Here is a 24,922-nt window from a genome sequence, read left to right as displayed (position 1 = left end):
GTCATAACCCCGTATAACATTTTATTCAGTTCTTTCAAGATGAAATTGTTGGTTCGGAAATACGTCCAAGGGATCTTCAGGGGTCGCCTCCAACACCATATCTAAGCCATTAATTTTGCGGCGGTCGTGCAGTCTATGGGACCAGGTTTCAGTCCCGTAGAGGAAGATCGGAAACACAAGGCACCTCATAAGTCGAACCTTGTTGGTTTTTGTGATCCTTCTGTCCTTCCAGATCCTATTTAGCTTCTCTAAATACCTACTTACTCGTATGAAGATTTTAAGAAATCCTTGCATGGAACCGCTTATTACTGACTTAAAAAGGGATCAGAAGCCTGTTGTTAATTTATCATAATTTCCACATTCGTTATCTGTAATTGTATGTCAAATTATTTAACAAACCTTTGTATTTTTCGTTCAATAAATTTAGCCGGAACTGCTGTAGGTAATGTAAATGAGTAAATTAAGTAGAACGTCCTATTAACCAATAATGCTGATTACTATACCCGGGGTCAATTTAACCGTGACTGTAGCCGGTGACACATGCTTTGATAAAGACGCTTTAACAAAGAGTTTATGCAGCAGTGTCAAAGTTCTCTCGTTTAAAAGTTATTTGAAAGGAATTTTTTCATGTATTCTGTTTATGACTGTTCAAGTGTTACCATATCAAGAATGTTCAGTAGTATTTTGTATATGGTGTGTCAATAAATATTAAATAACTTATTTTTTTACGCTTGATAATAATGGCTAAATAGGGCAGTGAACTTGATAACATTAAGAAGGTACGTACAGTTTTGTTCGACATAATCTATAATGTATAATATTCTTGATCTGTGCTGTTATTTATTCTACAATAATTATCTATCAGTCGTATAATTGTACGCCTTAACAGACCGTTTTACACTTCAAGCTAAAAGAGCAATGTGTAAAACTAGAGATATTGAATTATAATTAAATAATATAATGCTAATGTTTGTAGGTATCTAATTTTGTTCATTTACTTTTATTTAAGGTATTTAAAGTACTTAATTGGATAATAATTAATGATGTATTGCTTGAAAATGGATACAAAATGGTTATTTTGGTTTATTCTGAGATAAACATATAAGTCCGCGATGGTCGCGGACTCTTCTGTAGACATTATTTTGATCTGTCTTACGAGACAGGGTTCAGATAGTTTCAATAGAAGCACAAAAATGTGTTTAATTACAACAACATATTAGAACACTTTTACCCCTAAAATTATCAGTGTTCCCCTACTATATTATGCATTATATACCTATATATACTTTCCTCTTGAATCACTCTACCAATTAAAAAAATTCAGAAGTGAAACCTCCATTGTGCATGAACCTCTTAATTGCATAAAGTCCTGGTACGAGTCCATATTGGCTCACCTAAAGATATCTAAAATCTCTAGTTTTCATTCATACTATTTGTAGTGCTACCGGCGATGCTCATAACAGTGATGTTTCCGAAAATTGTAATTAATAACATCATTAATGTAAATATATTTAAACTCCAACTGTTTTTTATCATAAAGCTTTTATCCCTAAACATACTCACCATAATATTTTCACTCATACTCAGAAAGAAACATTTACTAAGTGTAATAAAAAATATATGTGGGTAGAAGATTATATTTATAGTGTTAGTGATTATTATTGGATCTGGTCAAGATCGCCGGAGTAGGATGGATAAAATGGAGAGAGAAAAATACATGTTGCTAGGATGACATGAATTTAATCGCTATGAGAGACATTACTATCACCGCTACCATATTTATGATCAACTGGAGTCTATGTAGTAGTAGTCTTGCGCATGACTCGCGTCATTATATATAACGCGCGTATACAATCTCTTCTTCAACTATGATCACCAAAACATTGTATAATGCTTGCTATCTCATTTTCTCCCACGTTAAATCTTATGAATTTATTATGTGTCTGTCTCTTTTTATTCTCTCGCTTTTTCGTTTCATCGGCTTTCAAATCACAACGATGCTTAATAAGTTTTCACTTTAAAAACCGCAACAAAATCCGTTACGTAGTTTTAAAAATCTGTCAGTCAGCTTTTATTATTACTTGTATTGTGAGAGATACTAAAACACTGCCTAACACACACGATGGCATATTTTGAACAAAACCTAGCACTCAAACGCGTGATATTGCTACAAAAGCTAAGCATAAACTAAGTAAGTTAACTACAGCTGGCCACAACTCGTTTAACAAACAAGGAGAGACGTCTTCTCTAATCCATAATATTATTACATCAATTATTACTTAGATCGTATCGTATGGTACGTGCTATAATAATTAAATATGTGCAGGTATACTAAATATATTAATCGTTTTCTTATCATATATTATCCTCATATCGTTTGTATTTTTAGCGGATAAAGCAATTCAAGAGCGATTTTCATTTCAACTTACCTGATATAGCCTAAACTATTCCTCATGAATAAGGCTATCTAGGGGCTCCTGTTTCCGCAATTAAAACACTAGGTTGGGTCCCTTTTTTGTGCAGTATTGGCCAGTTTCTCCAACCAGCCCAGCTCCTTCCAGAAGTTCAGAACTTGCCTGGGATGTTCGCAGACTTCCTGGAGCGACCTCGTATTAGTTAAGGTTTTTGCCCGTTGTTTTTTTTATGATAATAAGAGACGAGATGAGCAGGGCGTTCAGCTGATGAAGAATGATACACCCAGCCCATTGCATAGCAGTGCCACTCTCAGGATTATTGGAAATCCCAAAAATTCTGATGGGCACTACAATTGCGCTCGTCACCTTGAAACATAAGATGTCAAGTCTCATTTGCCCAGTAATTTCACTAGCAACGGCGCCCTTCAGACCGAAACACAAAAATGCTTACACATAACTGCTTCACGGCAGAAATAGGCGCCGTTGTGGTACACATAGTCTAGCCGGCATCCTGTGCAAAGGAGCCTCCTAATGGTTGGCCACCATTCCAGGATAACGTGAGTGACCGTTTCGTCCTCGGCTAGACAGCCTCTGCACTTTGGACTTTCCGTTACGCCGATTGTGAAGAGGTGCTTGTTTAGTGATGTGTGACCCGTTAGCGTGCCCAATATCATATCTAACTATCATATATCATATTATATTCAAACCCGAACGAAAGATTAACACTGACCTTTATACAAATTAGCGATATTGTTGGTATCTGAGGTTTCAATGAATCTATAATTATCAAAAAATACAATTGTGTGGTTTTATGAAACCGCGATGCAAGTGGAACTTTGTTTCACAAAATAACATAATATTAATATCAGCTTAGTAACAGAAAAAAAACCGAATTCTTACTTCTTTATACAAACTTAAATATAATGTGATAAAAAAAACCCTGGTCAGGGGTGTGAGGTTCGAAGCTACTCTCCTTCTCGGCAACCAGAGCTTAAATCTGACACCCTTTGATCATTTATACTGACAGAAAAAGTCGAAAAAAATTGTGTTTGGAACTTACCTCTATTTAGATAAATTCACGCACACTAACACAAAGTGTCATACAAATCGCGAGTGAAAGACGTAGCTTGTCACGCACACTAAAGTATTAAACCTAGCCTGTTTTTATCCGCTGTGTTAGACAGCGGATAAAAACAGGATAGCAATAGCTAACAATGTCAACCAGAAATAGCTTATAATCTCAACCAGCAATAGCTAACAATCTCAACCAAAAATAGCTAACAATGTCATCCAGCAACAGCTAACAATCTCACCTAGCTCTATAGCTAACAATCTCAACCAGCAATAGCTAACAATCTCAACCAGCAATAGCTAACAATCTCACACAGCTATAGAAACAATCTCAACCAGCAATATCTAACAATGTCACCCAGCAATACTTAATAATCTCAACCAGCAATAGCAAACAATTTCATCCAGCAATAGCTAACAATCTTACCCAGCAATAGCTAACAATGTCAACCAGATATAGCTAACATCTCAACCAGCTATAGGTAACAATATCATCCAGCAATAGCTAACAATGTTAACCAGAAATAGCTTACATCTCAACCAGCTATAGCTAACAATCTCAACCAGCAATAGCTAACAATTTCATCCAGCAATAGCTAACAATGTCACCCAGCAATGGCTAACAATCTCAACCAGCAATACCTAACAATGTCACCCAGCAATACCTAATAATCTCAACCAGCAATAGCTTACAATGTCATCCAGCAATAGCTAACAATCTCACCTAGCTCTGTAGCTAACAATCTCAACCAGCAATAGCTAACAATCTCAACCAGCAATAGCTAACAATGTTAACCAGAAATAGCTTACATCTCAACCAGCTATAGCTAACAATCTCAACCAGCAATAGCTAACAATTTCATCCAACAATGTCACCCAGCAATAGCTTACAATCTCAACCAGCAATACCTAACAATGTCACCCAGCAATACCTAATAATCTCAACCAACAATAGCTAACAATGTCATCCAGCAACAGCTAACAATCTCACCTAGCTCTATAGCTAACAATCTCAACCAGCAATAGCTAACAATCTCAACCAGCAATAGCTAACAATGTCATCCAGCAATAGCTAACAATCTCACCCAGCAATAGCTAACAATCTCAACCAGCAATAGCTAACAATTTCATCCAACAATGTCACCCAGCAATAGCTAACAATGTCAAACAGTAATACCTAACAATGTCACCCAGCAATACCTAATAATCTCAACCAGCAATAGCTTACAATGTCATCCAGCAATAGCTAACAATCTCACCTAGCTCTGTAGCTAACAATCTCAACCAGCAATAGCTAACAATCTCAACCAGCAATAGCTAACAATGTTAACCAGAAATAGCTTACATCTCAACCAGCTATAGTTAACAATCTCAACCAGCAATAGCTAACAATTTCATCCAGCAATAGCTAACAATGTCACCCAGCAATGGCTAACAATCTCAACCAGCAATACCTAACAATGTCACCCAGCAATACCTAATAATCTCAACCAGCAATAGCTTACAATGTCATCCAGCAATAGCTAACAATCTCACCTAGCTCTGTAGCTAACAATCTCAACCAGCAATAGCTAACAATCTCAACCAGCAATAGCTAACAATGTCATCCAGCAATTGCTAACAATCTCACCCAGCAATAGCTAACAATGTCACCCAGCAATAGCTAACAATGTTACCCAGCAATAGCTATCAATGTCACCCAGCAATAGCTAACAATGTTAACCAGAAATAGCTTACATCTCAACCAGCTATAGCTAACAATGTCATCCAGCAACAGCTAACAATCTCACCTAGCTCTATAGCTAACAATCTCAACCAGCAATAGCTAACAATCTCAACCAGCAATAGCTAACAATGTCATCCAGCAATAGCTAACAATCTCACCCAGCAATAGCTAACAATGTCACCCAGCAATAGCTAACAATGTTAACCAGAAATAGCTTACATCTCAACCAGCTATAGCTAACAATCTCAACCAGCAATAGCTAACAATGTCATCCAGCAACAGCTAACAATCTCACCTAGCTCTATAGCTAACAATCTCAACCAGCAATAGCTTACAATCTCAACCAGCAATAGCTAACAATGTCATCCAGCAATAGCTATCAATCTCACCCAGCAATAGCTAACAATCTCAACCAGCAATAGCTAACAATCTCACACAGCTATAGAAACAATCTCAACCAGCAATATCTAACAATGTCACCCAGCAATACTTAATAATCTCAACCAGCAATAGCTAACAATTTCATCCAGCAATAGCTAACAATCTTACCCAGAAATAGCTAACAATGTCAACCAGATATAGCTAACATCTCAACCAGCTATAGCTTACAATATCATCCAGCAATAGCTAACAATGTTAACCAGAAATAGCTTACATCTCAACCAGCTATAGCTAACAATCTCAACCAGCAATAGCTAACAATTTCATCCAGCAATAGCTAACAATGTCACCCAGCAATGGCTAACAATCTCAACCAGCAATACCTAACAATGTCACCCAGCAATACCTAATAATCTCAACCAGCAATAGCTTACAATGTCATCCAGCAATAGCTAACAATCTCACCTAGCTCTGTAGCTAACAATCTCAACCAGCAATAGCTAACAATCTCAACCAGCAATAGCTAACAATGTTAACCAGAAATAGCTTACATCTCAACCAGCTATAGCTAACAATCTCAACCAGCAATAGCTAACAATTTCATCCAACAATGTCACCCAGCAATAGCTTACAATCTCAACCAGCAATACCTAACAATGTAACCCAGCAGTACCTAATAATCTCAACCAGCAATAGCTAACAATGTCATCCTGCAATAGCTAACAATCTCACCCAGCTATAGCTAACAATCTCAACCAGCAATAGCTAACAATGTCATCCTGCAATAGCTAACAATGTCATCCTGCAATAGCTAACAATCTCACCCAGCTATAGCTAACAATCTCACCCAGCTATAGCTAACAATCTCAACCAGCAATAGCTAACAATGTCATCCTGCAATAGCTAACAATCTCACCCAGCTATAGCTAACAATCTCAACCAGCAATAGCTAACAATGTAACCCAGCAGTACCTAATAATCTCAACCAGCAATAGCTAACAATGTCATCCTGCAATAGCTAACAATCTCACCCAGCTATAGCTAACAATTTCACCCAGCTATAGCTTACAATCTCAACCAGCAATAGCTAACAATGTAACCCAGCAGTACCTAATAATCTCAACCAGCAATAGCTAACAATTTCATCCAGCAATAACTAACAATCTCAACCAGCAATAGCTAACAATGTCATCCTGCAATAGCTAACAATCTCACCCAGCTATAGCTAACAATCTCACCCAGCTATAGCTAACAATCTCAACCAGCAATAGCTAACAATGTCATCCTGCAATAGCTAACAATCTCACCCAGCTATAGCTAACAATCTCAACCAGCAATAGCTAACAATGTAACCCAGCAGTACCTAATAATCTCAACCAGCAATAGCTAACAATGTCATCCTGCAATAGCTAACAATCTCACCCAGCTATAGCTAACAATCTCAACCAGCAATAGCTAACAATGTCATCCTGCAATAGCTAACAATGTCATCCTGCAATAGCTAACAATCTCACCCAGCTATAGCTAACAATCTCACCCAGCTATAGCTAACAATCTCAACCAGCAATAGCTAACAATGTCATCCTGCAATAGCTAACAATCTCACCCAGCTATAGCTAACAATCTCAACCAGCAATAGCTAACAATGTAACCCAGCAGTACCTAATAATCTCAAACAGCAATAGCTAACAATGTCATCCTGCAATAGCTAACAATGTCATCCTGCAATAGCTAACAATCTCACCCAGCTATAGCTAACAATCTCACCCAGCTATAGCTTACAATCTCAACCAGCAATAGCTAACAATGTCATCCTGCAATAGCTAACAATCTCACCCAGCTATAGCTAACAATCTCAACCAGCAATAGCTAACAATGTAACCCAGCAGTACCTAATAATCTCAACCAGCAATAGCTAACAATTTCATCCAGCAATAACTTACAATCTCACCCAGCAATAGCTAACAATGTCAACCAGAAATAGCTAACATCTCTACCAGCTATAGGTAAAAATCTCAGCAAGCGGCTCTATCTAGACGTATTAGTTATCTAAGCTAGCGCCTTAGACCGCGCGGCCAATCAGACTTGAAAGATTGTAATGTGAAATGCGATAGATGGGCGAAAAAATTTAGAGGCGATCTAATAAAAGTTTCACTTTATAAATTAAAAATAGTAACTATTTGCCTGCATGTTGATTTATTTATGATATTTTTTCTAAGTTCTGATCTATATTTACAAATTAATATCATAATAAAATCATCTAAATTCTCAGCATTAACAAATACCGCTATATTTTATATAGAGTAAGCCACATTAAGGTCACAGTCATCAGGTGAGTAAGGTGCCCAAGAAGCTAGCAATGTTGTCTCTATGACTTGCCAAAGTAATTCTTAAGCTAAGATATATACCTAAGGCAGGCAGAAAGGACCTCAGGATTGATGCACTGGGGTATACAGACGATATATTTGTAATCATGAGAGGTTTCTGCCAAAGTCTTCTAAGCTCAAAAGGTACTTAACACCAACAGAAGTCCAAAGCAAAGACTGAGCCCAAAAAATTTCAGTGTGTCTTTCAACAAGAAGAGAGCATTTAAAAAACCAAATACGCCTAATTTGAACGGCTCCAAGTTAGATTTTTCAGCTAAATTGTATCTGGGAGTCCTATTCAGGCAGAAATTTACATGGAAATCACACATAAGCATTTTTACCAGTGGATGTTCTTATGCACAGGATGCCGGCTAGATTATGGGTACCATTACCATTGGGGCCTATTTCAGTCGTGAAGCAGTAATGTGTAAGCATTATTGTGTTTCGGTGTGAAGGGCGCCGTAGCTAGTGAAATTACTGGGCAAACGAGACTTAACATCCTATGTCCTAAGCAGACGAGCGCAATTGTGGTGCCTATCAGAATTTTGGGCATTTTCAAGAATCCTGAGCGGTACTACATTATAATAGGCAGGACATATCAATTGACATCACATGAACGTCCTGCTCGTCTCGTCCCTTATAATAAGCAGTAAAATATTCTGGTAGCAAAACATAAGGGTCCCGAGCTTCTCCTTTAGATATTCACAGAAAGCCAGCCGGAATATAACTGCAGAAATATAAAATAGCTTTTTATGTCGCCACATATATATTTGATATTTCTATCTACATACAATATTATACTTAATCCCAAAAGAGGAATAAATTCTTCCACATTTTTACTAAAATTAGTTACGCAAGACGTGATAGATATATTAAGCACCGATTAATCTATAGCATGATTGTGTTATCATTAAACAGTACCACGTAATAATAAAGACTGCTAGATATAGGTAATTGCTAATCTGCAACATTTTGATGCTAAATTTTGTTGTAGTTACTAACTGCATAATATTGTTAGTAAATGTATGTAGGAGAACCAAAGTTACCGACATAGCCCAAATGATTGCGAAACTGAAGTGGCAGTGGGCAGGGGACATAGTTCGATGGATAGATGGCCGTTGGGGTAGTAAAGTCCTCGAATGACGACCGCGTACCGGAAGACGCAGTGTTGGTAGGCCCCCCATAAGATGGACCGACGATTTGGTCAAGATCGCCGGAATACGTTGGATGAGGGCGCAGGACCAATCGTTCGTTCGGAAATCTTTGGAGGAGGCCTTTGTACAGCAGTGGACGTCTTCCCGCTGATGTTGATGATATACGCCTAAGGTTGTTTTGTGATGCGTTATTGTCCATACTGACAATGTTATTGGTACAGGTTTTAAGCTGCCGGTTCCATCCCCTTCCTAATTTCATAGACTTGAGTATGTGTTCCATATATTGCATTCATGAAAAATATAAAATAGGTATCTAGATATCTATGACGATAATTTGAGATAAACATTAAAAGTAATACTTAAAAAAACATGCTGCTATAAATCAAATCAAAATAACTTTATTCATGTAGGTCCCGGTAATGACACTTATGAATGCCAAAAAAAAAATCTTATTGAATCTACCGCTACTTCGTGAAGGGTTGAGCTAATGAGAAGAATTAGTAAGAAACTCGTTGCCACTCTTTTAAATCAAGATTTACATTTTCATCGTTTTATTTGCAATTACAATATACTATGTGAAGTGATGCAACAAAACATACTCAAACGTCAAATAGTCAATGCCTTAAACGAGTAAGTCAAAAAGTTACTGTAAATTAATACAAAACAAAAGTTATTGAGTACAGTAGCTGCATCATCCACTCGCACCCTAAATAAATACATGTTTAAATTATGAATAGTATGACTATCAAACAGCTGTATTTCATTTTAAAATTAATTAAATTATCAGACTACTTAAATATTTGCACCGTCATCGTTCGTTGATAAGTGTGCAAAGTATCACATCAATCCGACGATTTGAAGGAGTCGAATTTAACGTCCAGATTCCGTTACAAACAAACTTACATAAATAACAAGCTAATAAATGCTTGTTTATAAATCCCCAATAGTTATTAGATTTATTGTAGTTGCTGAGTAATTAGCTATTGTATGTTATAAGGGACACAGAAAAGAAGACACAAATTATTTGGTTAGCCTATAAGTTCAAACCTGAAGAACTGCCTGTGTTAAGTAACTTTTTTTTTAATATTGCTGGAGGTTTAGATTAAGGATTGGTCTCCGCTGCGCTCCAACTAGATACTGCAGGCAACCGCAAAGTGCAGCAACTAATATGACGCCCAAGTGGGCGTACTCGAGCCAGTCTTAAAACATTGTGTGACGTTGACGTGCCAATTGTTCTGTTAAACTTTGCTGTGAGTTGAAACTAAAATGGCGGGTTGCGTAGTAAAACTTTGTATAAATAATACTACAAGAAATAAGAATGACACTGGGATCAAATATCATTAGTAAGTATTTTGTATTTTATTAATTTCAATGTAAAATAATACGAAGCGTATGTTACAAAATTTGAAAGTTGCCATTGAGTGTCAAGATGCCACGCACACAAGCATCTAATAGTTGCCGTAATAAAAAAGCTATTGATTGTTCTAAGGTAGTGCGGTATCTAGCATCTAGCTGGAACGCAGCGGATATCAACCCTTAATTTAAGGCTGCAGGATTAGTTCATGTCATTCAATCCTTTTTGAATATTTGCTCCTGTCTAGATGTTGGATCTCAAAATGTTTGATGTAGTTGTATTAATATGATTCGTTAATTTTCGTTTACAATTGTCTTTTCTAGACTCACTATATATATTTCTGAATGTAGACAAATTATTCTTGTCTATATTTTTGAGGTTAATTAACACCTACGACAGTATAATTCTAGTAACAAATATATCATTGTCATATATTAAGGTGTTTTATGATTTGACTATCTACCGAAAATTATATTTTCGTAAAAATTTATTCCAAACTTTCCTTGTATCTGATTTCATATCAATGAATTAATGAATCTTTTGATAACATTCGGTAAATACTGTGGACCAATAAAATTACACTGTAGATAATAAGCGACATTAAAGTCACACAGATAACGCGACTCAGAATTGAAATGTCTGCCTTTGTGCGAGTTACTTGCTACCGGTCGTTCATTGATGCGGTCTCAATCTTGCTCCAGTTAGGGCAATAAACTCGAAGTAAAGTGAACTATATTTCATCGTTTACACAGGTAGTGTCAGTGTCAACAATGATATCGGAAGTTCAATTACGAAATCATTAAAAATAATCTCATAGAAGAAATGCAATTCATGTAGCATTGGATTATTTTCAACAATGACAGTTACCGCAAAAAAAGTTCCCCCAGATGGAGGCTATGGGTGGGTTATCACTTTCGCATATGCTTTGAATAATGTAAGTTTTTTTTTTCTATAATTAACAACACCAATGTTAAAAAATTTGAATCAGAAATGAGAAGATCCGTAGAACCAGTCATCGACATAGCCCAAAAATTATTGCGAAACTGAAGTGGTAGTGAGCAGGGCACATAGTTCGACGGATAGGTGGTCAGTGGTGCAGTAAAGTCCTCAAATTGCGACCACATGCCGGAAGACACAGTGTTGGTAGGCCCATCTCAAGATGGACCGATGATCTTATCAAAATCGCCAGAGTAGGTTGGATGAGGGCAGCGCAAGGACGATCGTCGTGGAGATCGTTGGGAGAGGCCTTTGCCCAGCAGTGGATGTCTTCCAGATGATATGATATGATTATGAAAGAGACGGATATATTTTCCTGTATGTCTTATCAGTTAGGGCATAATTAATAGCAATGCATCTAAAATTTACCAGTGGGAGGCTCTTTTACAGAGGACGCCGGCTAGATTATGGGTACCACAACGGCGCCTATTTCTGCCGTGAAGCAGTAATGTGTAAGCATTACTGTGTTTCGGTCTGAAGGGCGCCGTAGCGAGTGAAATAACTGGGCAAATGAGACTTAACATCTTATGTCTCAAGGTTCTGAAGAGCTGTTTAACCTGATTCCTGCCGCCGAATTCCACCTTCGCACGACACGCCACAAGTTAGGATATCATCTCCACCATCTGGATGTGTGGCGGTCCTCCACGGTGCAGTTTTCAGGGAGCTTTCTTCCACGTACAACTAAGCTGTGGAATGAGCTTCCTTGTGCGGTGTTTCCGGGACGATACGACATGGGTACCTTCAAAAAAAGCGCGTACACCTTCCTTAAAGACCGGTGACGCTCTTGTGATTCCTCTGGTGTTGCAGGCGGTGATCACTTAATACCAGGTGACCCGTATGCCCGTTTGTCCTGCTATTCCATAAAATAAAATAAAAAAGGTGACGAGCGCAGTTGTAGTGCCGCTCAGAATTTTTGGGGTTTTTCAAGAATCCTGACCGGCACTGCATTGTAATGAGCAGGGCGCATCAATTACCATCAGTTGACCGTCCTGCTCGTCTCGATTATTATTATTTACATAAAAAAAATCAATGGTTTATTGGATTTACAGGTTGTAGTTCTTCCAGTGATAGCAGGCTTTGGGCTAATATTTCAAGAAGCCTTTGATGAAACTGGCCTTTCAGCAACTCAGGGCACTCTTGTAATTATACTAAACCATGGGCTCGGAATGCTGCTATCGTTCTTTGGAGGGCCTGTCTTACAAAGATTTGGCTACAGAAAAGTTGCAGTTGTTGGTGGATTACTTGTGTCCATGGGACTATTATTAACATCAGTGTCAAATAGCTTTTGGCTATTTATATTATCCTATAGTATTATTAATTGTAAGTTTTTATTTAATTTATTAACACAGTCGGCTAGATTCATATCGTAAATATTAAATTTATTATAATAATAATAATAATAATATATAATAATAATATTATATTTTAAAAATATTAATAAATATTATTATTATTAAATTTATTAATGTTTTTATTTTTAGCAATGGGTGTAGCTGCTGTCATGGCTGCATTTTCACTTGCGATTAACTCTTATTTTAAAGAGAAAAGGGGTCGAGCAATCGGGGCAGGGATGTCCATTACAGGGTTAGGTGCCATTTATATGCCCTTAGTTATGAGTATGCTGATCTATGCCTATGGATGGAGGTACGCAGTATTAATACTAGGTGCTATCTGCCTACATTCAGTTTTAGCAGCATGTTTGCTAAGGCCAGTAAAATGGTATTTAAAGGACCCTCCACAATTAACAGAAGAAGCCGAACCATTAAATAAAGAAACCAGCGTTGAACTTGTTAATGGTAGTTTATCAACACCATTAAAACAAACAGGTAAAGAGGCTAATTTAACGTGATAAATTTTAGGGTAGAATACAGGATTTATTTTCATTCAAATGACTTCTTTACAGCGATTCAGTCTCTTTCCCGATTGGAGCAAATGGATAATAAAGAGACCCAAGATATCGTTATAAACACAAATGGTATTCATAATAGAAATGCAGTATCACATCCAGATATTCGGAAGAACACACCAGGACCTGCTTTGGTAGAGTCTAGATACAAATGGTGGGAATCTCAAGAAATAAATTTAGGAAGCTCCGTTAACATTTTCTTAGAGAAGGATGACTTCAAAGATACGGAAGACAAATCTATAACGAGAAATGAAAAGAAAAGCTACACACAAAAAGTTATAAAATTTTTCGATTTAACGCTTCTAAGGGATCCGATATTTGTCAATATTCTTGTCGGTCTATCTTTTGCATCGTGTGTAGAGACAAATTTCTCGCTTCTTCTTCCAATAATATTAAAAGATATGCTCAAATTTGAAACATCGGAAATAGCGAAAGTAATGGCTGTTATTGGGTTTTCTGATACACTATTCCGTTTCGTGTCACCATTCATAGGCGAATGGTGTAACAAACCTCCTCGAGTGATGTACATACTAAGTTTGGTGATCATCATATTTACAAGAACAAGTAAGTTAATTTCTTCGGATTCTTCAACACGCTACCAGAAGTATATAATATTTTTCTCACGGTATTTTTTTTATGACAATAAGGCACGAGACGAGCAGGACGTTCAAGTGATGGTAATTGATACGACCTGCCCATTACAATGTGCCGCTCAGGATTCTTGAAAACCCAATAATTCTCACCGGCACTACTCCTGCGCTCGTCACCTGGAGACATAACATGTTAAGTCTTATTTGCCCAGTAATTTCACTAGCTACGGCGCCCTTCAGACAGATACACAGTAATGCTTACACATTACTGTTTCACGGCAGAAGTAGGCGCCGTTGTGGTACCCATAATCTAGCCGGCATCCTGTGCAAAGGAGCCTCCCACTGGTGTATCTTAATTAAAAAATTGGGTTAGTTTACTAACATTAACTTTTCCAAAAAGCATTATCTACATATTCAAATGACCTTCGTTTTTATATAAAACTAATGTAAATAGACTAACAGTGAGTATATCAAATATGTAAATAGTATTTCGGTACAATAGTTTATCAGAGCTAACGTGTTTGTCACAAGTAACGTAACACTTTTGTGTGATCACCAAAATATAATAATCAATAAATAGTTCATTTCATTAGCTCTTGGAAATAATAATCATGTTCTTACACTTAATGAATCTCCTAGTAACTTACTATAATAATCTAAACTAATATTATAAACAGCAAACATATGTGTTTCTGTATGTATGTTTGTATTGCTTTCACACAAAAACTACTGGCCCTTTTTCGAAAAATTTTTTAGCTGCATCTTCTCTGAGTGATATAGGCTATATAATATGTTAAAAAAAATAGGGATCACTTATAAAAATGCTATAATATAACTCAAGGTGTGAAAAAAATTGTCATAAAAATCTGTCATCATGTGCGCTGCGGAAACTATTCATGTTAGAACAAAAAAATGTTCTACAGTATTATAGAACCTCCTCGTGCCAGATTTTGGCGAGTCAACACGTCCTGAGGATGCCTCGTGTAGAGGCGAAACACGTGTCGAATTGATTAAAGACAAATATTGGCGGAATTAACACTAATGAAAACTCAAATCATTTGGTTAACGTATCATATTATTTCTTTTCCATCAAAGCTAAATATTAAGTGCCGATTCACATGGAGATAATATTGTGACTCTCTCCGCAATGTAGAAATGAGCCTTTAAGACCTGAAGCTTTTTCATAATTCCAAATAAATATTTATGTCTTACTTTCCCGGTCTGAACAAAAATTGAGTGCGATGCGAGGGAAACTGCTCCGACAAAAGTAAAAATCCTGAGTAGAATAGTCAAAATTCGAGGTATGGCACCCGACTTCTCATCTAAAATTTAACCAATAGTTACGAAGCTATGAAAACTTAGTGTTCATGTCCTGCGTCGACCTGTTTTTATTTATCCGTTTATTACTGTCGCAATTGTAAAGTATAACAAAAGTAGCAGACACAACTAGTAAACATAAGAATCATAGCTTTTCTTAAACTGTCAGGGTCCCAGTGCTCTGTGAACTGCTGGATCGCTTGGCGTTGCGTAGAGATGTCGCTTCATTGTGTGTCTTCTACCGCATTTATCACGGGGAGTGTTCCAAAGAGCTGTTTAACCTGATTCCTGCCGCCGAATTCCACCTTCGCACGACACGCCTCAGGTTAGGATATCATCCCCACCATCTGGATGTGTGGCGGTCCTCCACAGTGCGGTTTTCAAGGAGCTTTCTTCCACGTACTACAAAGCTGTGGAATGAACTTCCTTGTGCAGTGTTTCCGGGACGATACGACATGGGTACCTTAAAAAAAAGCGCGTACACCTTCCTTAAAGGCCGGCAACGCTCTTTTGATTCCTCTGGTGTTGCAAGAGATTGTGGGCGGCGGTGATCACTTAACAAAAGTTGACCTGTACGCTCGTTTGTCCTCCTATTCGATAAAAAAAAACTGTAATAGGATTTAAGGCTATACTTAGCATACATACAGTATATCATATAGAATCCATTATTGTAAACATAACGAAAGGAAATCATGTTATTATTATAACCCCAGAGGAATCACAGGCCTTGCCAGCCCTTTAGAAAAGTGTACGCGCTTTTCTGACGGTCCCAAATTGTATCGTCTTGAAAACAACGCACAAGGAAGCTCATTTCATTGCTTGGTGGATCATGGAAGAAAATCCTTGAAAATCGCTCTGTGGAGTAACGCTACACATTTATATGGTGGGGATGATATCCTAATTTATGGCGTGTCGTGCGAAGGTGGAATTCAGTATCAGGATCAGACAATCTAAGAGCTCTTCGGAACACTCCCCGTGATAAATGCGGTTAATGTTAACAGGATTTATCCAGATTTATTTTAAAATTCTATCTTTTTTTCTAGTAGGCCAGAATTGTAATTCATTACATACATAAGTAACTTACAACTGCTTTCCTATTTAGCCTCCTAAAGGTTTACCCCTTTATTCATAACAGTCTGCTAACTTAAAGCATTGCTAACTCTCACTCTGTCTTCTTCTATTGACCTAAGTCAGAATGAGAAAAAACACTCCTTAGCGGCTGTTTTATGTCAGCGGACCATTATGAATAAGGGGATAAGTCATTACATTAGACTGACTTGAGTACGCCCACTAGGGCTTAGTATTAGTTGCCGCACTTTGTGACTACGTCTGCGGTATCTAATTGGAGCGTAGCGGAGACCAGCCCTTAATCTATGAGTGTATCATAATAAAACAAAAAATAATATATATCTTATATATAAAATTCTCGTGCCACAATGTTAGTTACATTACTCCTCCGAAACGTATTTACTTATTTTTACCAAATTTTATATGCATATTCAGTAGGTCTGAGAATCGGCTACTATCTATTCGGCTATTATATTCATACCCCTAAGTGATAAAGGTTGTTCACCCTTAACATATTTTTTCTTAATGTTTTTGACATTTCTTTTTTAATTTATTTAATTATGATTCAGTATTAAAATATACATACAACTTAAAATTTTCACCCATCTACGATCAACACTAACTTTTGTATCGCGATTTTAATATTATTCTAAACCATCCACAGAGACACAATAGAGTTGCAATATGGCAATCGAATATAATGATTATTGTAGTACGATAAATTTTATGTACGATATATTTGGTAGGTCTGAGAATTGGTAGTAATCTATTTTTATACCCTAAAATTTTTAATTATTCAATCTTTTTTATTACTTTATATGGCAATACAACGTTTGCTGGGTCAGCTATGTATAGCTATGCTATACATTTAAGAGGGCTGTGTAGAAAATGTATGATTCTGAAATATATAAATTTACCTATTAAATTTTAATAATTTCAGTAATGCTATTCACCACATCGTTTCTTGGTATGGTGTTTGTGGCGCTGGCTATGGGAATCACCAAAGGCGTCAGGACTGTGTACATGAACATTGTAATACCGAGTTATGTTCCCCTGGAGCGCCTTCCATTTGCATCAGGCATCCAGATGTTCTTCAATGGAATCGTTATTATAACAATTGGATCTTTGTTAGGTGAGTCAGTTACGAGTCTGTGTTTTGATTAGACGACCCCAATAGCCCTGTGGTTAGTGCCTACTGAGGCCGGTCCCACATTTGAAGCGGAATTTTTCCCGACCTGACGGTCTGAGCGGGTCTGGTCGTGTTTTGATTAACGCGCCGTGTAACGTAACGTAACGTGCCTACTCTGGAGCCAGTGCTCGCTCCGGGAAGGGGGAACAAGACTGAATTGGTCTGACAACAACCAAACAGGTTTGTTTTTCGTCTAGTCTAGACTCCAGTCAATATCGCTTCGCTCGTCCGCTACTGCCTAGCTGCAGTGTAGGAGCGCCGAGTCTGGACTGGTCTGGTCTGGTCTGGGCGGGTCGGACCTGCTGGCCAGACCAACTCCGCTTCCAATGTAAGACCAGCCTGAGCTACAGATCCCGGGTTCGAATCCCGTTAGGTGCAATTATTTATATAATGAATATGAATGTTTGTTTCCGAGTCATGGATGTTTATATATATTTATGTGTGTTCAAGTAAGTATATTGTATTAAACATATCGTTGTCTTGTACCCATGGTACAGGCTATGCCTAGTTCTGTTGAACGTACCATTGAAATAGCCTGTGCAGAGCTTGAGTGTGCCATTGTTGTAAGTATATACAGACCCCCCGATGCATTATATGAGTTATTTGAGAGTGTATTAGAGGAGGTTCTATCAAAATTATCACAATCTAAGAAATATATTATGATTTGTGGTGACTTTAATATTAACTTATTAGAAAAATCCTCCACAAGTATTAGATTCAAATATTTGTTTAAATCATATAATTTATCAAATATTTTCTTAGAACCTACTAGAGTAACCAGCACCTCTAAAAGCTGTATTGATAATATTTTTACTAATTATAAACCTATTTCTCAGTCAATAATTAGTAAACTGAGCTCAGACCACTTTGCTCAATTAGCCTCTTTTAATATTGAAGTAAACAAATGTACTTCAACTAAAAAGTTAATGTTTGTTCCGGAAAACAATAGGCGAATGGAGAAATATAGAGGCAATGTTTCGGAAAAACTTTCAAACATGTACCTATTTGAATTATAACAGTAAGTACTCCAAATGAGATGTATGGTAAGTTATTTAAAATAATTAAAACAGAGTTTGCCTCTATATTTACTTCATAGACAGTCAACTCGGGTGGTCTCTTGTCATTTAACAACTGGGCAACAGCTGGTATTCATAGGAGCAGACAACGGTTATATGAACTATATAGTGAGAGATCATCATGTTATCATGATGTATCTTTTCTACTATATGTGAAAAAATATTCAAAATTATTTAAGAAAGTATGTACTATTGCTAAGTCAATGCATATTAGAGAAATAATTAATAATGCTTCAAATAAAATAAAAATGACTTGGAAAGTTATTAACTCGGAATCTGGAAAAGCGAAAGACTGCAAGTTTGAATATAATCTAATAATAAACAATACAAAAATCCACTCTGAGCAGGAAGTAGCTTCAGCTTTTGAGAAAATAAGAAAAATCTAATATTTTTATTCAAAATAGGATGTGACAGCACTTATTGAAAGTCTAAAAGACTATCACCCATTCCAAAATGAATGCCTCAGGCCTGAGAAGAATGCGCGCAACAAACTCAGCGGGCTTTTTTTTTCATCAAAAAATATATTTACGAAGTAATATTGTACAATTAAACTTATTATTTAATAGCCTGAGGGTGGTCGCTCCATTCCCAATCTTTGGTATCATTAAGAAAGTCATTTATGTTATAGTAACCACATAAACGTTTTTTAACAATTCTTTTGGATAACGTAATACTTTTGTTTTGAACATTTTCTGGGATCTTGTTGTAAAAGCATATACATCGTACCACAAAAGACTTACTAACTCGACTTAGCCGAGTAGTAGGTATTATAAGTTTATGTCTGTTCCTGGTGTTACCATTATGATAGTTTCTAGCAAATACACTTATGTGCCTATGAACATACATTTCATTATCAAGAATATATTATATAGTGTATCACGACACACATGTTGTTTTATTTTAATAAGAGTTTAAGAACTGTTTTATAATCTTACTGATTTGTACCTTCTGATCATAGACTTATTATATTATAACATACAGACAAACCAGTAATATCTATACTATATGTTACCGGCAATGTTTAAAATTCAGATATTCTGTACAACGCCTGGGTAATGCTGGGCCGTCTAGGTTCTGTATGAAATTCATATTAACATTACTTATTTTACTATTCCTATTAATTTCCTAGATATTGTATATTGTTGGTTTATCGGCAGTGAGTAAATTAAAAAGATTTTGGTAGGTATTTACCAATGTTTAGCATAATTTAAATTATACCTACATGATAAATACGTTAAAATATATGAGTTATTATGGTTTCCTTATCCGACACTACCTTGTATGTGACCTTGCCAACTCCAAATTAGAAGGAGGTTATTATCTTCGATTCGTCCCATTCTAATATTGGAAAAGGTTGTAGAGGATATTTATTTTAAAATTTGAGTTAACTTATGATGAAGTCGATATTTTTTGACTGCATTCAATTTGAAATATCATTTTACGTTCAAACATAATATATAATCCTCTTTTTATTATTGGTTATTAAATTATAATTTGTGTGTTAGATAGGTAAGACGGCTGAGGACCGCCCGAATTTTGTAATTAATTAAGAGCATCGGTTCTTTATTGTAATTTCTTACAGAACTCTAAATCATTACGCCTAATTGCATCATCAGTTATATTATCAAATTATTATTATAGAACGTAATTTCTATATCTCAAACTTTATTAGATTAAAATATTGAATTACTTGTAATGGTCTCTTAGAAAAACATAACCATTTGCATTTTTCTGCTTACTGTTTATGCAGAATTAAAAATATGTTGCCTGAAATAAATGCCTGAAAAAAACTTAAATTCGTTTCTCGTCTCTACATTATTAGTGCTGTCTGTATATATTATTGCAATAGTATTGGATATACCGAGGGACCTTCCCTAACGGAAACTCGTTGACTAGTGTTGGCAGAAACTCTTGAGAAGGCTTCAGAATGAGGTAATATGAACGTTGTCCAATTTAACTCAGAAGATCCAATTTGCACGTTAACTACTAAAAAAAATCTTGCATCACCACTCATTCTTACGTGGCCTGGTATGGTATATTATGTCTCTAAATCTTTTTCGTGGTCATTTGAAAAGCAAAGCTAAATTGGCTTCTATGAAACTGGGGCTATGAATAGAGCTAGCTAATACTTCAAGCCAGCCCATATTCTTGACAAGGCACAGGGCCAGTTGCATATGAAATATTCTTCTCACCTTTGCTCTGACTCACCACAGTATCAGCTCCCAACATTTGACCATGTGTTGGAAATGAACACACAGAGCTGCTTGAATTTTGAGGCATTTATCCAGTACTCTCTCTCGTTAGCAAGTAAAGGCCTCGATTACTTGCGAGTGGTATTCGAGGTGTCACTTCGTTGTGCGTCTTTTATTGGATTTATCACGAGAACTGTTCCGAAGAGCTGTTAGGCTTGTCTGAGCAGATCACGCCACAATCTTGGAGATCATCCTCACCTTCAAGAAGTTTTCTGCCACATAATATAATCAAAGAATATTAAATTATATTGGAGGAATGAGCTTCCTAATGTGTTGTTTTGACTTTAAAATGTGAAAAGAAAACCTGAAAATCACAGGGAGTGCTTGCTCTAGTGTTACAAAATATTGTATGCAGTGTATATCTTTTACCTTCGGGTGTTTACTCGTTTGAAAGAGGGAGAATATATCAATGTTAAGGACATTCTTCAGATATTGTATAGAATACTAGATTATACAGGTTGCTCTAATCGATATCAAGAGAAATACTTATTGCCAATTATTGATCTGACCGTAATGAAATTGTTTGGTAATAGTTATATTTTGTGGAACGGACAAACAAACATGATTATTTGTTGAAAAATAATAAATTTATGTGATTATAATGTATATTTCTGATTTTATAATATCATCAAAGTCGTATAAAATAATAGATGCATATAAAAGAATTTCATATACAACTAACCAGTGTTCAGCCTCATTTTTCTAATTATATTATTGTTTTCAGGCCGAATACGAGACATATCGGGGTCATACAAAGCCCCAATTATGGTACTGAACTTTGTTACACTACTAACAATCATTTTGTGGAGCGCCGAATTTTTATATTTTAAGTTTAACCTAACAAAATCAAGAACGACAAACGAAAATGCTAGTAACTGAATTTATTTATAAACAATACGACGTTTTTGTATATAATTATATTATAGGTGTACAAGATTATTTAATAGTATCTTTACGTTCTACATAACTATAATATCTATTACTAAGATTGTAATTTACTTATTGTAACATAATTATAAACTATCAATAATTATCCATAAAATTTACATGAACATATAACATATGTACAAATTTGTTTAATTCATAAAATATTGTTATAGGAAGTAATTTTAAAATAAAACATATTTTGAAAGTGCCCTAGTATGCGTTTTAGTAACTATTCCTTTATATGTTTAGCAACACTGTTTTTTTACTTAAGCTTTCCATAGTGTATCACAGCTTTCTGTCATAAATTTATATGACACTATGAACGAATTTTTACTATGGAATATACACAAATTAAATTTAAAAACAAAATTTATGAACAGTGTGGGACTCCAACCCGCGACCTCTCGCGTTTCGTGCGAGTGCTCTTCTACTGAACCAACCGTTCGAGTGAGGTGTCGTTGATAAATCTTGTATGTCACGTTCAACTCTCAGGTTGTAGCTTCATCTACAGGATCTACTTTATAGTTTACCTGCTCAACCCAACATTTGCATATTAGGAAATTGACTTGAGATGTCGCTCTTTCAAATCTAAGCAATTTACTATTTTATTTTTAAGTGAGCGTTTATAAATTTTGATTTCAACTTTAATTTGTGTAATTAATCCCAGAAGTAAGGGTTAGCACTTAAAAAAATCGCAAATTGGTTATGAAATATACTATTTATGTTAAACATTATTTTAATTATTTATTTGAAGATGTTTCAAAAAATTACTATACCTAAGTTAATAATTACTTAACTTTCAATGCTATCAGATAAGGAAAAGAAAGATATAGAAAGCCTTAATACATGGTAATGATAATTCTGACATTCCTCACATTTTCTTACACGAATTCATGAAAGTCCAGCTTGTAACCTTATGTACAACAATTGCCGAATTTCAAACTTTAGCGGTAACATCTATGCTAAAAACTTAGATTTGAATATTTCTAATACAATTTATTAATATAATAATATTACTATTAGGAAATATTTAGATAATTATTTTTAACAACTTTGGTTGTAAGTATTATAGTGTATAGTGATATCATAAATTTTATCTATAGAAAAATTAAAATATAATATTTACAAAAAGACACAGTCTTTTAATTTTTAATATTAACAATTTTTGTAATTAATTAAGCTAGGTTTATGGCAATCGCCTTTGTCCGTTGAACAAACTCATATACTACAGCATCTATCACTAAAACTTGTTATAATCATGATCACAGATTCACTGGTGTATTTAAATGTCTTCACGAAGATGAATCTGAAGGCCTCCCTGTATCTTCACCCTGAAAAAATATTAACAATCATTATGAACTTCAAAAATGCATGTTTTTAGTTCAACCATCATATTTAACCGATTTATCTAATATTAGGAAATTTTCGAATACCAAAGAGAATTTCTAATTTAATAGTGCAAATAATAGTTTCAAAAACACGCTTTTATAAATAAACCCAGCTTTTTTGTTCGGTTTCCTATAAAAAGCGTGTTTTTTAGTTTTTTTACTGCTATTTATTTAGGTATGGCTTTACGTTGGCCAACTTGAATGTACCAGTTATTGCTTTATGTTGGTTTATAATAGTAATTATAAAAGGTAACCATTGGTATATTTGTATGTCTGTCAAGGCGAAACATGTGCCTAGTCTTAAATTTATAACAACTTTAGCTGTAAATGTTTCTTGAAAATAAAGAACTTTGACTTTGACTCTATGTTTTTATAGTCCGGAGGAGTTTAAGTTTAATAATAATTTTAAATCATCGCCCCTTTTAAATCAATATATCCAACTTCGTCCAAGTATGGAAAAGCATTAAATTTCTCAAATGTTTCGGTTTACTTGAACGAACAACAATGAACGAACAACAATTACGAATTAACAACAACGAATTTCAAAGTGCCGAGCGGCTAAATTGCAACAGGCTACAAAATACTGAATTAGAAAAAAAAATTTAATAAATAATAGGACATAGCATGCCACCGTTTTAGTAGATCGATCTTCGATCGATCGAGAAAAGCAATCAATGCCGTTATATCAAGATTGTAAGAGATTCTTTCGCTTGAAGTGGAAACTTCTGTAGCGGAGTTGAGCACATTTATTGGGCTGGGTATAAAATGATAAACTCGCGTCAGGACACATGGCCTTATCGAAAATTCGTAAGACAATTGTTGAAATTATGAATGAAAGATTTATACTTCTAACTAATTATAGTTCGGCTATTTCAACTTAATGATCATACGGTCATTGAACCAGTTGCAGTGGTTGAATAATTGTTTGCAAAGCCGAAACACCGGGAGGTCGAAGGATCGAATATCAGCCGTGAAATATTTTTACAGTTTATTATTGAGGGATGATTTATTATGAGGGATGAAAGTTGATTATTCTAAAATAAAGTTTTTAATGTAAAATAATTGTAATCGTTCTGAAGTGTCAATTTTTTATGTAATACAAATTGTAATTTTTGTGTACGTAAATTAATATTGTATTTAACCACATAAATGCTAGGACTTTAATGCTGATAAATAAAGCAATTCGTGCGAAACTATTCCCTAAGCATTGAAAAAAAAATTCAAAAATGCTGCCACTCCCAGAATGCAACCCGTTATTTTTTTTAAATTTAATTTTGGGCCATGCATGAATCATCGAATATAATTACCTCTTTAGTTTCCTCTATATCTTCTTTGAAGGAGTCACTTTTCTGATTATACATAACATGATGGCTCTCCAAATGGTTAACTGTAAAATGAATACAATAATTAAATAAATAATTAAATAATTTGTCCGTTGAAGCCGACACTGATGTGAGTCTTACATCTTTGTGCCGTTTGGTGTCGAGACACTTGACCCGTGGGGCCCAAAGGCGCGCAGAATGTACAATGTACTATCTTCTCGTCTCAGTAGGGCTACTGGCAACGAAAGCGCTGGCAGATATTTCGGTCAACGGCCTAATCAGCCTAGCTATCCAGCGTGGAAATGCTGCCAGTATTCTTGGTACGTAATGATAGTTATGATTTATTGTAATCATAGTAAATAATATACTTATAAGATTTGTTTTGTTTGAATAATTAAACTAAAGGTATATTAATCTATTTAAAT

The 24,922-nt window shown here is 35.6% G+C and overlaps 2 protein-coding genes across 3 annotated transcripts in view; one reads left to right on the top strand and one right to left on the bottom strand.

The window, feature by feature from the left end:
- Window positions 1-555: 555 nt before the first annotated feature.
- On the top strand, window positions 556-22,920 carry LOC126970454 (monocarboxylate transporter 9-like). Of its 2 annotated transcripts, none has more exons than XM_050816350.1 (7): window positions 556-779; window positions 11,219-11,400; window positions 12,512-12,782; window positions 12,944-13,288; window positions 13,366-13,932; window positions 17,284-17,475; window positions 21,585-22,920. In XM_050816350.1, exons 2-7 carry the CDS (start codon window positions 11,323-11,325, stop codon window positions 21,737-21,739), a joined length of 1,608 nt encoding a protein of 535 aa, XP_050672307.1. In that variant the 5' UTR covers window positions 556-779; window positions 11,219-11,322; the 3' UTR covers window positions 21,740-22,920. The 2 variants fall into 2 exon arrangements, with proteins under 2 accessions (XP_050672307.1, XP_050672308.1); XM_050816351.1 differs by lacking the exon at window positions 556-779 and adding an exon at window positions 10,212-10,455.
- Window positions 22,921-22,969: 49 nt separating this feature from the next.
- Window positions 22,970-24,922, bottom strand: part of LOC126970442 (uncharacterized) — a 37,867-nt gene continuing 35,914 nt past the window's right edge. The window contains exons 3-4 of the mRNA XM_050816327.1: window positions 24,483-24,562; window positions 22,970-23,118 (exon numbers count right to left, since the gene is read on the bottom strand). Coding sequence (XP_050672284.1) covers window positions 23,080-23,118; window positions 24,483-24,562 — 119 coding nt within the window. The 3' untranslated portion in view covers window positions 22,970-23,079. The remainder of the gene's footprint in view (window positions 23,119-24,482; window positions 24,563-24,922) is intronic.

The sequence above is a fragment of the Leptidea sinapis genome, chromosome 21, assembly GCF_905404315.1.
Source record: "Leptidea sinapis chromosome 21, ilLepSina1.1, whole genome shotgun sequence".
In the NCBI taxonomy this organism is placed as follows: Eukaryota; Metazoa; Arthropoda; class Insecta; order Lepidoptera; family Pieridae; genus Leptidea; species Leptidea sinapis.
Note: the sequence above shows the minus strand (reverse complement) of the source record. Positions and strands in the feature narration are given on the sequence as shown.